At 29.9% G+C, this 13,567-nt stretch overlaps 1 protein-coding gene across 1 annotated transcript in view; it reads left to right on the top strand.

The window, feature by feature from the left end:
- LOC142329143 (locomotion-related protein Hikaru genki-like) overlaps positions 1-13,567 on the top strand; it is a 705,478-nt gene that overhangs the window by 259,510 nt on the left and 432,401 nt on the right. Inside the window, exon 3 of the mRNA XM_075373481.1 lies at positions 2,318-2,409. Coding sequence (XP_075229596.1) covers positions 2,318-2,409 — 92 coding nt within the window. The remainder of the gene's footprint in view (positions 1-2,317; positions 2,410-13,567) is intronic.

The following is a 13,567-nucleotide window of genomic DNA, read 5'->3' on the forward strand; positions in this document are numbered from 1 at the left end:
ACTCAAAGCTCGATTATGGTTGTACTGTATTTTCATCCGCTAGAAAGCCACATCTACGAAAGTTACGTCTAACTTTCAATAGCAGAATCAGATAACAGGCCGTTTTCGTACAAGCCCGGTGGTAAGTTTAATGTCAGAAGCCGGCATAATGCCACTTCATTACAGACGAGTGTTAAGATACGCAGGAAATATGTGGGCCTTACCCATATAAACCATAGAAGTTTTAAACAATCCTTTGGCTACATTATATGAACCTCGTACGTGCTACCTATTCCAGACCAGCCGGAATACGATATTATGAATAACAAAGGAAATATGGAATTCCTTTAACAAACCCATTATCAATTTTTACAAAAGAAATACCGCTTTGGCTGTTACCATTGGTAAGCACAAGGTTATATCTCTCTTATGGAAAAATAAAAAAGAAATCATCAGTGATCATCCAACAGGAATTTTCGTCAACCATCAGCAGCTACGAAGGATATATAAAAATTTACACTGATGATAAAAATTTATACTGCTTCTAAAACTGAACACGCTGTTGGATGTTCTGTACGTATAACTGAAGAACCCCATCCTTGGAAGCTGCCAGATATGGCAAGTGCTTTTTATGGCAGATCTCAATGCTGTACAGCAAGCTCTCCGGTACGTTCTGTGTAGCGAAACATTTCTGTGAAGAAAAAGTGCTCATATATTCCAACTCGTTAAGCGAACAAGAACAAGAACATTAAGGATGTCGTCATTGCAAACATTCTGTCCATTCTTCTATGTTATAAGTCAACGAGATCAGCGATGTGTATTTGTATGGACTCCAGGGCATGCTGATATTCCAGGAAACGAAAGCCCAGACAAAGCTGCTAGTTTGATAGTATGGATATAATTCCTGTTTAATGGCAGATGTAAAAAATATCGTCTAATCATCAGTATTACCAGAAAAACGTGGAGTAACGAATGGAGAAGCTTAAATACAAAATTAAATGCAATTAAAACTTCTCCTTATAAATGGAAGAGCGACGTGAAACTGGCGCCAAGAAAAAGTAGCGGTGACCAGACTAAGAATCGGTCGCATAAATAAAAAATTCATATGTTTTTAACCGGCGAAGAAATACAGATGAGCAGTACATGTAACAAACAGCTTGCAGTCAAGCATCTACACGAAGAGTATACTATATAAGTATGGAGACCTCAGAAAGAGGTATGAACTAACAAACAATATTTCTGTTGATTTGAAATGCGGTAAAGAAGAAAAGATAGCTTATCTACATGCATGCATGCAAGTTTGTAAAGTAGCTTTTGCACGAACATTGGTTTTATTTTAAGTTCATGAAATTGTCAAGACTATTAGAATTTTATATATTTTTACCGTCTTTCTTTTTTTCCTTTTTGTTTTTATGTAAGTGTCAGGGTCCTTTATACCCTATAAGTGTTTAAATATTTCGTGGTATGGTATTTTAGTACTTTTAAATAAAATGCAAGGGCCCTTTACATCCTTCCATCTGACGAACCTGCCGGTGAATTAAAATCTATTTTAAAGAATGTGACGAGGGCCTTACAAGTCAATGCTTACAGAAGCAAAAAAATAAAGTTAATAATGAATAATAATTTTAGGTTTGGTTATTTACATTAAAGCAAAGAAAATGAATCCATGGATTTTCAGATTTTTTTGTTTTTATTGTTCTATCATACGATAGTATGAAAATGTTTTCCACGAATTTTTAAATCTACTTTGCTGATAATATATCGCATATTATTTCCTCTTTTGAGGTGTGTGTGGGTGTGTTCTTGCTTATTTTATTTAACGTAGGTCTGCATAAATACCTGCAAAAAGATATCTAGAGTAAGTGTATTTAAATGGTAAAATAGACTTCAAACAACCTCTTAAAAATAAATACGGGTAAGTAGTCTATTTGGAGACTTCCTATTTCCTGGATTTGCTTTATGTATGCAACCGATTGAAATAATCTGTACATAAACATTAAATAAATATTATAAATCTATATAAATACGTGATTAAATTAAGTAATTGGAATCATTCCTTTTTTGATGTCAATATTATATTAAACAAAATGCTGATCTCCGACGTGGAGTCGTAGAAACGACTTCATCCGGAGGCCTATATCCGGCTTTCATTCGGAGGTGTAACGGGTTCCAATCCCGATCAATCATAGCGTTTTCTAAAGTTTTATTTCTATATACCCATGCATAAGCTAAAGCTTCTATAGTGAATTAAAGAATCAAGCAAAAAAAAAGTGTATTTTGATTCTATGAAAATTATTTGAATCTTTTTAATATAATTATTATTTTTTCCTGATTACAGAACAAGGAAGATTTGAGCCACTTTTGAGAAGTTGTAAATTGGATACTTTTCCACTGCATCTGGTTCTGACTTACAAAAATATTACGATTACGGTAAGCAAATAAATTAATTAAATACCTGCTTTGTTGTTGTAACTTTTAATTTAATCAACCCTGACAGACTTGGCATCTTTTCTTACGATAAAAAATTCATCTCTTTCCTTCATCATAGAAAAGAATAATACAAAAATAACTGTTTTTTAATATCAGCTTATAAAAGTTTAAGACTACATAAATATTACTGACTTTTTGTAATTAGTCTAAAACAGAGATCGTAGATATTTAACATAATTAATTATAATTTTACTTTTTTTTGGCCTCAAAATTTGTTTAAAATAAGTTCCACGTATACAAAAACCAAACGTGAATTGAATCATAAAAAAATGACATGAAGAGCAGCTTTCATAAGAAACTTTCAAAGGAATAAATATAAATGGTCGTAAACAACACGTATATTAAAAGCAACATACAATGATTCACAAAAAAATAATTATTAATAATGTAACAAAAAGTAGTAACAAAATAGAACAATGAAGTAAGAAAACTAAACAATCAACTGGCTCCTAAACAAAGTAATGAAATGAATCACAGGAACATTGAAGAAGTTCCACTACGAATATCACACAGTATCTCCCAGCGTTTCAGCCGTTAAATGTTCTCGCTGTTCACATCCAGTGGTTTTCATGGTTGTTTAGCCTTAGGTTGTATTTTGAACTGAATCTTTGGACCTCCTCATGAACATATGGTAATCCTAGTCACGGATCTCACTGTTCTTTACAAACTGTGGTGCATCCGTTATGCTCCTGATTAATTTGATCTGGAAGCGCTGGATAATATCAATGATGCTTCTACATACTATCCCCCAAAGTTGGATACCGTAGATCCATACCGGCTTCAAAAGTATTTTGTATAGCAACTATGACCAACTGTGGCCTCCTACTTAATAACCAGTACATCAAAAAACGCTCACCCGTTATCATCACCCGGGTTAAAATAATAATAAGAGGCTTCTTTTAGGATATTAACATATTTGCAAATATGATTTAAACTAATGAAAACTGAGATAATAATAGTAATAAAATATTAAGCTATTTTTTTCCCTATCGCATGAAATGTCCATCTCTAACGGGGGTCCAGATATAGACCTAGATATCATACGTGGTCAGTTTGCGGGATGAAAATGCAATTTAGGTGGAGCCGATGAGCAGATCTCCCATCTCATCATTTCAAACATCACATCACTTGATTTCACTGAATTAACTTTTATCTTCCATTTAGTCAGCCTCTCGTTGATTAGATCACACAGATTGCAATTTTATAGAAATCACGGTCCAAAACTGAGCCTTGAGGAACATCCGACTTGTGTCAATAAGTTCAAAACTCCTGATTATAATTAACCGGTGAAAAACAACCATCCCTGTAGCTACACAGGATCAAGTAAAATGATTGATGCAAGTTAGTTTTTAGCTTAGAAATTGGACAATACCACACCTTGTCGAAGGTCTGCTGAACATCAAAAAACGCTGCCGAACAATATTTCTTATCTTCTTAACACCTGTTGACGACATTAACAATCCTATATGTTTATTCAGTAGTGGAATGGCCACTTCCGAAACCCAACTGATGTCAGGAATAAAATGTTCTTGCTCTAAAATAGGTCACAGTCCTTGAAGAAAGTATCTCTTAAAGATCTAGAGAGAAGAGGTAATCTTATGTGTCTGTACGAAGGCTCACGGTGTACTGATTTAAACGGTTTCGGGATCATTACAACCTGCACACTTCCATCCGACGGAAAGTATGTTGTGAGAAGGATGCTATTAAACTGTCCGTTATGTACAGGTGGCCTTAAATGGTAACAAAAGTATCATTTTGTGAGTAAGTAAATGAAAGCCAGGAATCTTTTTTAGATTCTGCATCTTGTTTCTCTTGCTACAAACAGCTTTATGTTTCGATTGAAATTTGTATTAAATTTTTTTATTTACTCTTATAATATGCAATTCTTTTCAATATATTAACAAAACAGTTATGCTTCGATTTGTTGTTTGCACAAATAATTTAATAAAATTATAATAACCTAACGTACTTACAACCACAGTACGGTACTAAGAAAAACCCCTAATATTCTGAGTTTAAATCAAAGTTTGGGTTCGCTACGGTATTACCACATAGTATACAGTTATTTTAATATTTGTAAATAATTTCTTTATTAACTTACTATCTTTCGTTTAAATTTCAAATAAAAATATATAAATGATTAAATATTTTTATAATTCTATTATAAAAACTAATTAACCATACCTAGAATTGGGTAATGTCATCTACTTTTGACCCATGATTACCAAAACAGTCGACAAAACGATATAAAATTTAATGAGGTTAAAAACAGAATTTCATCTTTTAAAACAGTTATTTTAAATAATTTTTAAAAAGTTTTGTCAAACTTTTACGGTTTTGGTATCGGAAATAGTATAGAGGTGTAACATTTTTTCCCGTTATTCAATATATTTTAATATATAAAAAATAGTTTTGTCTTTGTTTAGTACGTTATAGAATGTAATTACGAATAAAAGAAGATATGATCTTATTTGGAACACAATAAAATCTTTTAAAATATATTTTCTTTTGGTGTAGCCAAATTATAATAACGTATAAAAAAATTAAATTATTTAGTTTTTCCTTTAAATATAAAAGTAAATAGAAATAATTTTGTTAAACAATAACCAGGCACGCGACAAATTAAACGCATACCTTTATCAGTTATCAATGAGTTCATGTAACGTAGAAAAGCTGTTGACCTAGTCCAAATGGGGACTCTGTACACTTATGCCCGCATAATACTCTTTACAGTTAAATGGCCATACTTTAATGAATTTGAACTATTCCTTACCAGATTAATTCGTAATTTCCCTGCATGCATTAATAGAACTGAATCTACAAGATTAAAAACTGGTTGTTTTATAAAACGGGATTCTGTCCGTTATTCCAGTAACACGGTTTTTATCACTATTCTTAGCAAGTAATTTAGTAGTTGTTTAAAATATCTCTAAGTAGTAGCTTATCAGAATATTTCTCTAAGCGAAGTAATTTTATTTAATGAATTTCTAACTTAAGACAAGACTTTAAGTAAAAGCCAGTTTGGTTTGGACATACGGTACTTGTTTTGCAAAAAAATAAACCTCCCGAAATTTATATATATATATATATATATATATATATATATATATATATTATATTCTTGTTAAATAACTGTACGTAATTATTTAATTCATAATTTACCAAAAAAAAACTAATAGAAAATGAGGGTCTAAAAACATCCATATTACGGTAGATCTTTACTAAATTAGGTTAAGAAATGTATTGAGATAATTAAACCCTTTTCTGATTTGCGACAAATTAATTGACTAATGGCAAACAGTCACTATTTATTCGTAAATAATAATCTGTTTACATTAATTATATTATTTAATGATTTATAAAATGATTTTCATATTTATATAAAAAAAAAGTTAATTATAACACGACTGCCCAAAAAGGAGTGTAAAGGAGTACATATGACAACCCATTATTTAGGCTTAACATTTCAGTAATATAAAAACAAGTGTGTATTCTCTTCCTAATTATGATAGTAAAAATATATACCATTTTTTACTTTGTTAATTTTGTCATGTATGCATTATACGGTATATTATGTCAGTCTTTTTCAGTCTTAAAAATAAGATACTCTTTTTTATAACTACAAAAAAAGGCAGAGATGAATATGATATGTGGGGTAAACCTAGGCTTAATATCACTTTATACACAACCGTTATTTGTTTCATACACTACACACGCATGAAATATACATATATTTTGCCATCACCTCTGTTCGTTTAAACCTTTAGTTAGTTACTACACCTCTATACTTACATAAAAACACACAAAAACACACGTAAACGCACATGCACATCCGCACACACACACACACACACACACACACACACACTATAACACAATCTGCTGTGGCATACAGTGAGTGAAGTTGTATTGGGTAGAGGAAAGCATTGCAGAGGTAGTGGTGGTTGCTATGTAAGTAGGTAACAGTAGGGAATGGGTCACGGGTCTAAAAGTTGATGTAATATGCATAAGATCATCCTAACTAGCCCTATATATATATATATATATATATATATATATATATATATATATATATATATACGTAGTATATGTAATAGAAGTGTGGTGGCTGCTAGCATTACCTCCAGTTTACATAAAAAGGTTACAGTAACTTTACTTTCAAAGCTTTGAAAACAAAAAAAAAAAAAATGAAATAATAAAAACTATAGGTCTAATGTAAATATTATGTAAATTCTATGCAATTAAAACAATGACTACTACTTGTCTTCTCTTACTACCAGCTTTAGTACAATTACGTGGGCGTTCAAACGCGTGTACATACATACAATCCTCAAAAATTTTAAAATCTCTCCAAAGAGTGTAGGCATTATATAAATTGGCTTAGTGAGACGTAAATAATATAATATTACATTTACTTTCGTAGAGTCTTAAGAATGCCAATCAAAAGAATTAAAATCCTGCAGTATTTTTATTTATTTTTAAATAAAATGACTTTCCTATTAATGAATAAATTATAATTTCTAAATATAGTTTTTTTTATTTTTTTATTTAATATAACGAAATGAAGGCTTCGTAATTCAATTCTATAAATCAGAATTATATATTCAACATGAATGGTAATAAAGGTTGACATATAACTCTTCACTTATATAGGTTATAACTTGTAGTGTTAAATTGTACAATGATTTTTAATCGTAGTAATGAATATAACGATTTACGTACTTTTACGTCCTACATTTATATGGCATAAAACACGTATTCATGTATATTTATTATACACAACTTTTGCAACTTAAAAGTTCTGACTTTCTTCTTCCTTTCTTTCGATCATAAATTCATTTTAATTCTTCTTGTATTAATTATAAGATATATTAATAAATTATTTTTTATTATCTTCTTTATCAAATTTTCGTTGTCATAGTAGGTGAATCTTATTAATTAATATTTTTGAGCCATATAATAATATTATACACATTTCTTGTTTTCTTCTTTATAGATAATTTGTTTTTGTTTTTTTTTTAACCTCCAGGACCACCGTTAGATATTACTTCAGAGGATGAGACGAAAAATTTGTAGCGTGTGTGAAAATGCCTGACCGGTTTTCGAGCCCGGGACCTTCGGATAAAAGGCCGAGACGCTACCACTCGCGCCACGGAGGCCGGCCAAATAATTTGATCTTAACTCACCTTAATATTTCCAACAACAACTTTATTTTTTCTTATTGCTACTTTTTTTATTACTCCTATTTTTGTTTTTGCTGTGTTGTCTATGTTATAAATCATTAAAAAGGAATAAATTAAAAATATTGGTAATCTATATATATAAAAATGAATGTTTATCTGTCTGTACGTCTCTTATGCCTTCCTAAACCGTTCATCCGATAGCGATGAAACTTTGGGTAATGGTTGAACGCATGCCAGGGAAGGTTTCTGAATTAGTTTGGACCCGCTAGGTGGCGCTGGCGTCGAGATATTTCGAAAAATTGTTTTTATGGACCGATTTGGTTCGTATTCAGAATATGAATATTAGTTACGTGAAAAGAAATATTTTTACAAAAACTATACCCGTTAGGTAGGGCTGGTGTCGAGATATTTACGAAACAAACAAATATACAAACTTTTTTATTCTCTCTCTCTCTCTTTCTCTCTCTCTCTCTCTCTCTATATATATATATATATATATATATATATATATAAGGCATGTTCGTATGCATGTCTGCTAAAGACCAAAAAACTAATGGACCGATTTACGCGTGGGCAAAAGGGAAAAAGGGGAAAATGGAAAACGGTGAAAAGGGGGAAAGGTGGAAAGAACAAAGTGGAAAACGGGAAAAGGTAAAAAGGATACGAGGAGAAGGGTGAGGGAGAAGGGTGAAAGAGAGAAGTTGGAAATGGAAAAGGGGAAGGAGAATAAGTGACAGGTAAAATTTGCGAAGTTCAGTTTTTTTAATTTTTTTATCAAATTTTAAATATGTTCATTTATACTCTCTCTCTCCCACTCTTTGACAATAGCGAAGCATTGCCTGGTCTGCAAGTTCTGTATAAATTTTCATGATAATTAAGTGCAAATTAATATTATTTTTTTATCATTAGTAATTTGATTGATTTAATAATATGTTCAATTCCTTTTTGTTCTGTATTACTTATTTAATTTCATCAGTAAAATATGTAATGAATCCTGTATCCATAGTTAGCCTAATCCTTGTAAGGATTGAAATATCAAACCAAGCTAGAGAAGCCTGCATGTTAATCGCTGTGTCTTTGGAGATGAGGGTGGTTCACTACGCATCATTCTATTACTAATTTATTTAAACCTGATTATACTAAAATATCATTCATGTGTCTTGAACCTCTTTTTAAATGATTTGACACAGATTTCTCTATTCTAAATTCTGTAGATTAAAATTAATTTTATACTTTATCTACCCTCACCTAATTTTTAACATTTTTCAGCTTCAAAATGGCATCTCAAAAGGGGTACTTTCCCTCTTTTTGATTTTTTTAAAAATCATGTTTTTTAACTCCTAACGGATATTATCAGTAACTTCTTTACTATTATTTGATACTAAAAGATTTCTATTCTGATTTAAATCTCTCCTTGTTTTTAAATTCTACTTTTGGTATGTTTTCCTGTTTCATGCATTATTTATAATTTTATTAGTACTTATATAAAAAAAGTTTCATTCTATATGTTTTAACTTAATTTTTTAAAAAAATTAAATCATTTTATGTTTAATAACATTTTAATTACTTCTCGCATGATTAAAATACAAAATGAAAATAATAATAATATATATAATAGAATTGAATTTTAATATAAAGGAGTATTATTAAATGTAATAAATAAAAATATTAAATATTTAATTAAATAATAATTAATTAAAAATTAACAATAATTATAATAAACAAGAGATAAAGTAAGAGTATCGAAGGGATTCCATCATCAGTGTGGTAATTAATTTATATATTGGCATTAACTAATTTTACATTTTGACTAATTACAGTTAAGTCGTTAACTGTTACTTTAGAGTAAACTTCTCCCGTACCATCTCCCGTTAACGTTATCTGATAAAATATTCGGTTAGAAATTCATATTATAGTCCTACATAAACTAAACTAAAACCATATTTACAATAAATATATTACAATGTATATATGCGATAATTTATCTCATCAAAATATTATTTAATATTTAAAACCACGCAATTTTTATGGTAGAAGTAATAAGGGGAAAGTTTTTCCTCCTCATCCTTGTGCATGACTATATTTATTAAACGCTCATCAGATTTAATTTCTCTCTTAGAAAAAACTTCCAGGATGATATTATTTTAATAATATCGATAATTTTATGCGGCTGTGGTTTAAACTGTACAGAAACTTTAACAATCTAATGACAATATCTTGTAATAATAATAAATCCATCACCTTATTAGCCAGCAGGCACTCAACCCACCACCAGTCTTGTTCATCCTGTACACATTTTCAACAACTTCTAAACTAATTAATTCAACACCTCTGTACCATTAATATCAAATTCCATCTTATTATTACTGTTATAAATGTTCTAAGAGATTATTTACCCGCTAATTGATCCCCTGTAAACATAAAATAATGATTACAATATATCTACAGGAAAATGACGACCAAGAACTTACAGAAAATAATCATTTGAAAATACGTTGTGTTGCTACAATTAAATGTACTACGAAGAAGGAAAATAATAATGCAAAGGTAAGTTACAAAGATTGCACAATCCTTAAATCTCATGGTAAGGCTCAAAAATAAAGGAAAATTAGTAACAAAACGGCTGTAGTTAGTAGTAATGAAATAAACCTTCGCAAGGGAAAGCCTTGTTTATTACCAAGTTTAACCCTACTGCTATAGAGAATGAGATTGAAAAGGTCGTCGTTGAAATTGCACTAACTTGGCTACGGAAAGACCAGATTATAGTTATTTTCATGTTGAGATGGATGAATGAAATTTAAATAAGGTTTCCGATTCGATGATATGACCACTTTGGAATGGTTCTTACATTTTATCGTTTGTTGAACCTAACTAAGTGTTTTTTTTCTAAAACTGACAAAGCTGAGGCGGGCATTTTTAGTTTTACTAATGAAATGTAAAACATCAAATCGTTGGAGTCCTTCGCAGAAAGTAAAATGAATTTTTCGTGTCTAACAAACAGTGCTTTTTGATATCATCATTGATCTCACAGAGTCTTTCTTGAACGACAGTTTCGATTATTTCCCCAAATATTTTGTGGTGTACAGAGGTGACAGTCAAGTCGATATTTCTGGAAATAAATTTTGTGGCATTTCCCTGCCTGCAGTTCGGAACGAACGAATTTCTCAAACATCCAAAGCAAGGAGTAAACTTGGACTGTTTTAATGATTCTATCGTTTGTTTTAAGATGTTCTATAGATTTTTCGTCTGTAAAAGACAATGGTTATTCCGAACAGTGCTTGAATACTTCGCCCTAATTTGAAATTATAATAGAGACTACTTGTAATTAAATTCAAAATATTCAGAGACGCCTTCTGATTATAAGGCCTAGTTAGTTTCTGATAAGTGATTATTAAGGATGTTATATTTGGCACTAAGGTACTCAAAAGGAAGTATTCTCTATAATAATTTTGGTTTATGAGAGCTTTATGCTAGATTCAGAAAGACACATTTTTTCTTTGGTTGCAGCCACCAGCTTCTTTGGTTCATTTGAGTAGATGGTGTTTATCTTCCTGATACTGTGGATATTGTTGCTGATAGTATTTCATTAATTGTAAAGCTATCTGTTAAAAATAATATATGAACTAGAATAAATTTTTTTATAATTATTTTAGTTTCATTCGATAATTTAATCAAGTCTTAGTTCTAATCCTTTTTCTATAACTTATTATTATTGTTATTATATATGGAATTTATGTTTTATATTGTAAGGATATTATTACTTTTTTGTGTGTTTATTACACATTTATTCCTTATTACTTTTTTTTCTTGCAACATATCTTCTAACTACTGTTTACTGGGGTTTAACTGTTCTACTACAATTTTTCCTTGTCTAGGTCATTATGTCAGTGCTAGGTTTTATATAGCTAAAAGGGGTGATGTGTTGGTAATAGAACAAAAATAAGGTTATTGCTACTACTATTATTATAGTTCTCAGCCATTTTTTAAATCAATTAAAAAGTGCACGTACTAACAATTAAAAGGGGGTAATTCCCTAAAAATCCCTTTAATGATGATTAAAATAAAAAAATATCAAAATTACCGTCGTACTTTAGACCAGAAGAGGGAAAAAATTAAATTAAGTTCTTTATTATAATTTAAACTTTAATTTTAACTCCGTAGAATTTCTCGGACCTCAGAACTTTAATCTCCAATATATTAAAATATACGAAAGCTCTTTAATTTTAAATCAAACTGATATCAACCAACCTACAAACTTTCTGAATGTTTCTCATCAGCTAATTACTAACTGGTTTATATGTTATGGTTCAGCAAACAGAAAAAAGTTTGATACACGCTAAAGGAACGTTATTTATAATAATTAAACATAAAATCATTGCCTTTAAAAACGTTTTCTTTATTAAGATCCTATATTTTCGATAAGAAAAGAAAATGATTAATACAATTTTCTTTCTTTTTTTTTAATTAAAAAAAATTATCATTTTAACATTATATTAACATTTATACGTGTAAAACCGTTCTAATGAAGTTATTATACATCTTTAAACAAGAATATCGATCTGTAATAACACTAAAAAAAGTATTTTTCTAGGGTAGATTGTTAAAAAAATTTTGAAAATATAAAAAATTATTTCAATTTAAGTAATTTTTCATTTCATAACAAATGTTTTTATATAAAAATATAACACACAAATGACGAACTTAAGTTTAAGAATAATATTTAGAAAGAAAAAAGGGTGGCTTAAGATAGCATAATTTTTCTCACTTAGATAAATTTTTAACCCCCCATCAAAAATAATGGGAACTTTAAACTAATTCGATATTTTACTTAATAAAAATATTATAGCGATAATTTGTTTTTTTCTCGAAAAATTAACCCCATTTTCACCCCCATGATCCGATTTTGCCCATTAACGATCACGAACGAGATTTTATGTCATTATATTTTACGTATCAATTTGAAAGTGATTGGCGCAAAATTACGGCATTTAACGAGTCCACAAGAAAGAGAAATATATATATATATATATATAAACTTATGAACTGACGTTGGTTTTGGGGTCTGGGGAATATGAAACGCGAAAATATGTTAAAATTATCCAAATTATGTTAAATATGTTAAGTCGAATCATGATACCCATTACAATAAGTAGCTTTCTTATGAAATCTTTCTAATACTACTGAATATCCTTCCGCCCCATAATTCGTTTGACTTAAAACTTTGAAAATTTAAAATAACTTAATTATTTTATTGTTTTAAGACTCAATCTTCTACGGCTGTTATATAAAAATCAAAAATTAAAAATATCTAAAACTACTATTTTAATTTTTTCAAAATACATTCAATCTCCCGTATATATACATTTTTTCGGCCATTTCCTAAGAAATTTATATTGAGCGAGTCCGGTGATATTAATTAAAATACAGGCAAAAACACTTACGTACACACATCTTCCATAAATTCCTGTTAACGTTTTTAAAGTTACAGAAGAGGCCTAAGGGCTCTCAAACAATATTTGCAAAAACTAAAAATATGCAAACTTTTGGCCGATCTCTCTAGTTTCCCATAAAGGGAAACATATGTAGCAGATACATAAAGTATTTGCTAAGTATCTGCAGCAGAAAATACGTAGCATTAAGATTAATAATTATAAGATTAGTGGTGAACGCGTCTTCGCAAATCAGCTAATTACAAAGTAGAGAATTATAAGGTTCAAATACTAATAAAGGCAGTTACTTTTAAACGGATTTGAGTACTAGATCGTGGATACCGGTTCTTTTGGTGATTGGGTTTCAATTAACCACAACAGCTGTTTCGGTATACAGTATTTAACACAATAGGTAACATAATCCTGATTATGTTCGTAACACCTGAAGAAGGTACTGTATACCAAAAAAGCTGTTATGAATTTTTG

Source organism: Lycorma delicatula, chromosome 8 (assembly GCF_047948215.1).
Source record: "Lycorma delicatula isolate Av1 chromosome 8, ASM4794821v1, whole genome shotgun sequence".
NCBI classification, from domain to species: domain Eukaryota; kingdom Metazoa; phylum Arthropoda; class Insecta; order Hemiptera; family Fulgoridae; genus Lycorma; species Lycorma delicatula.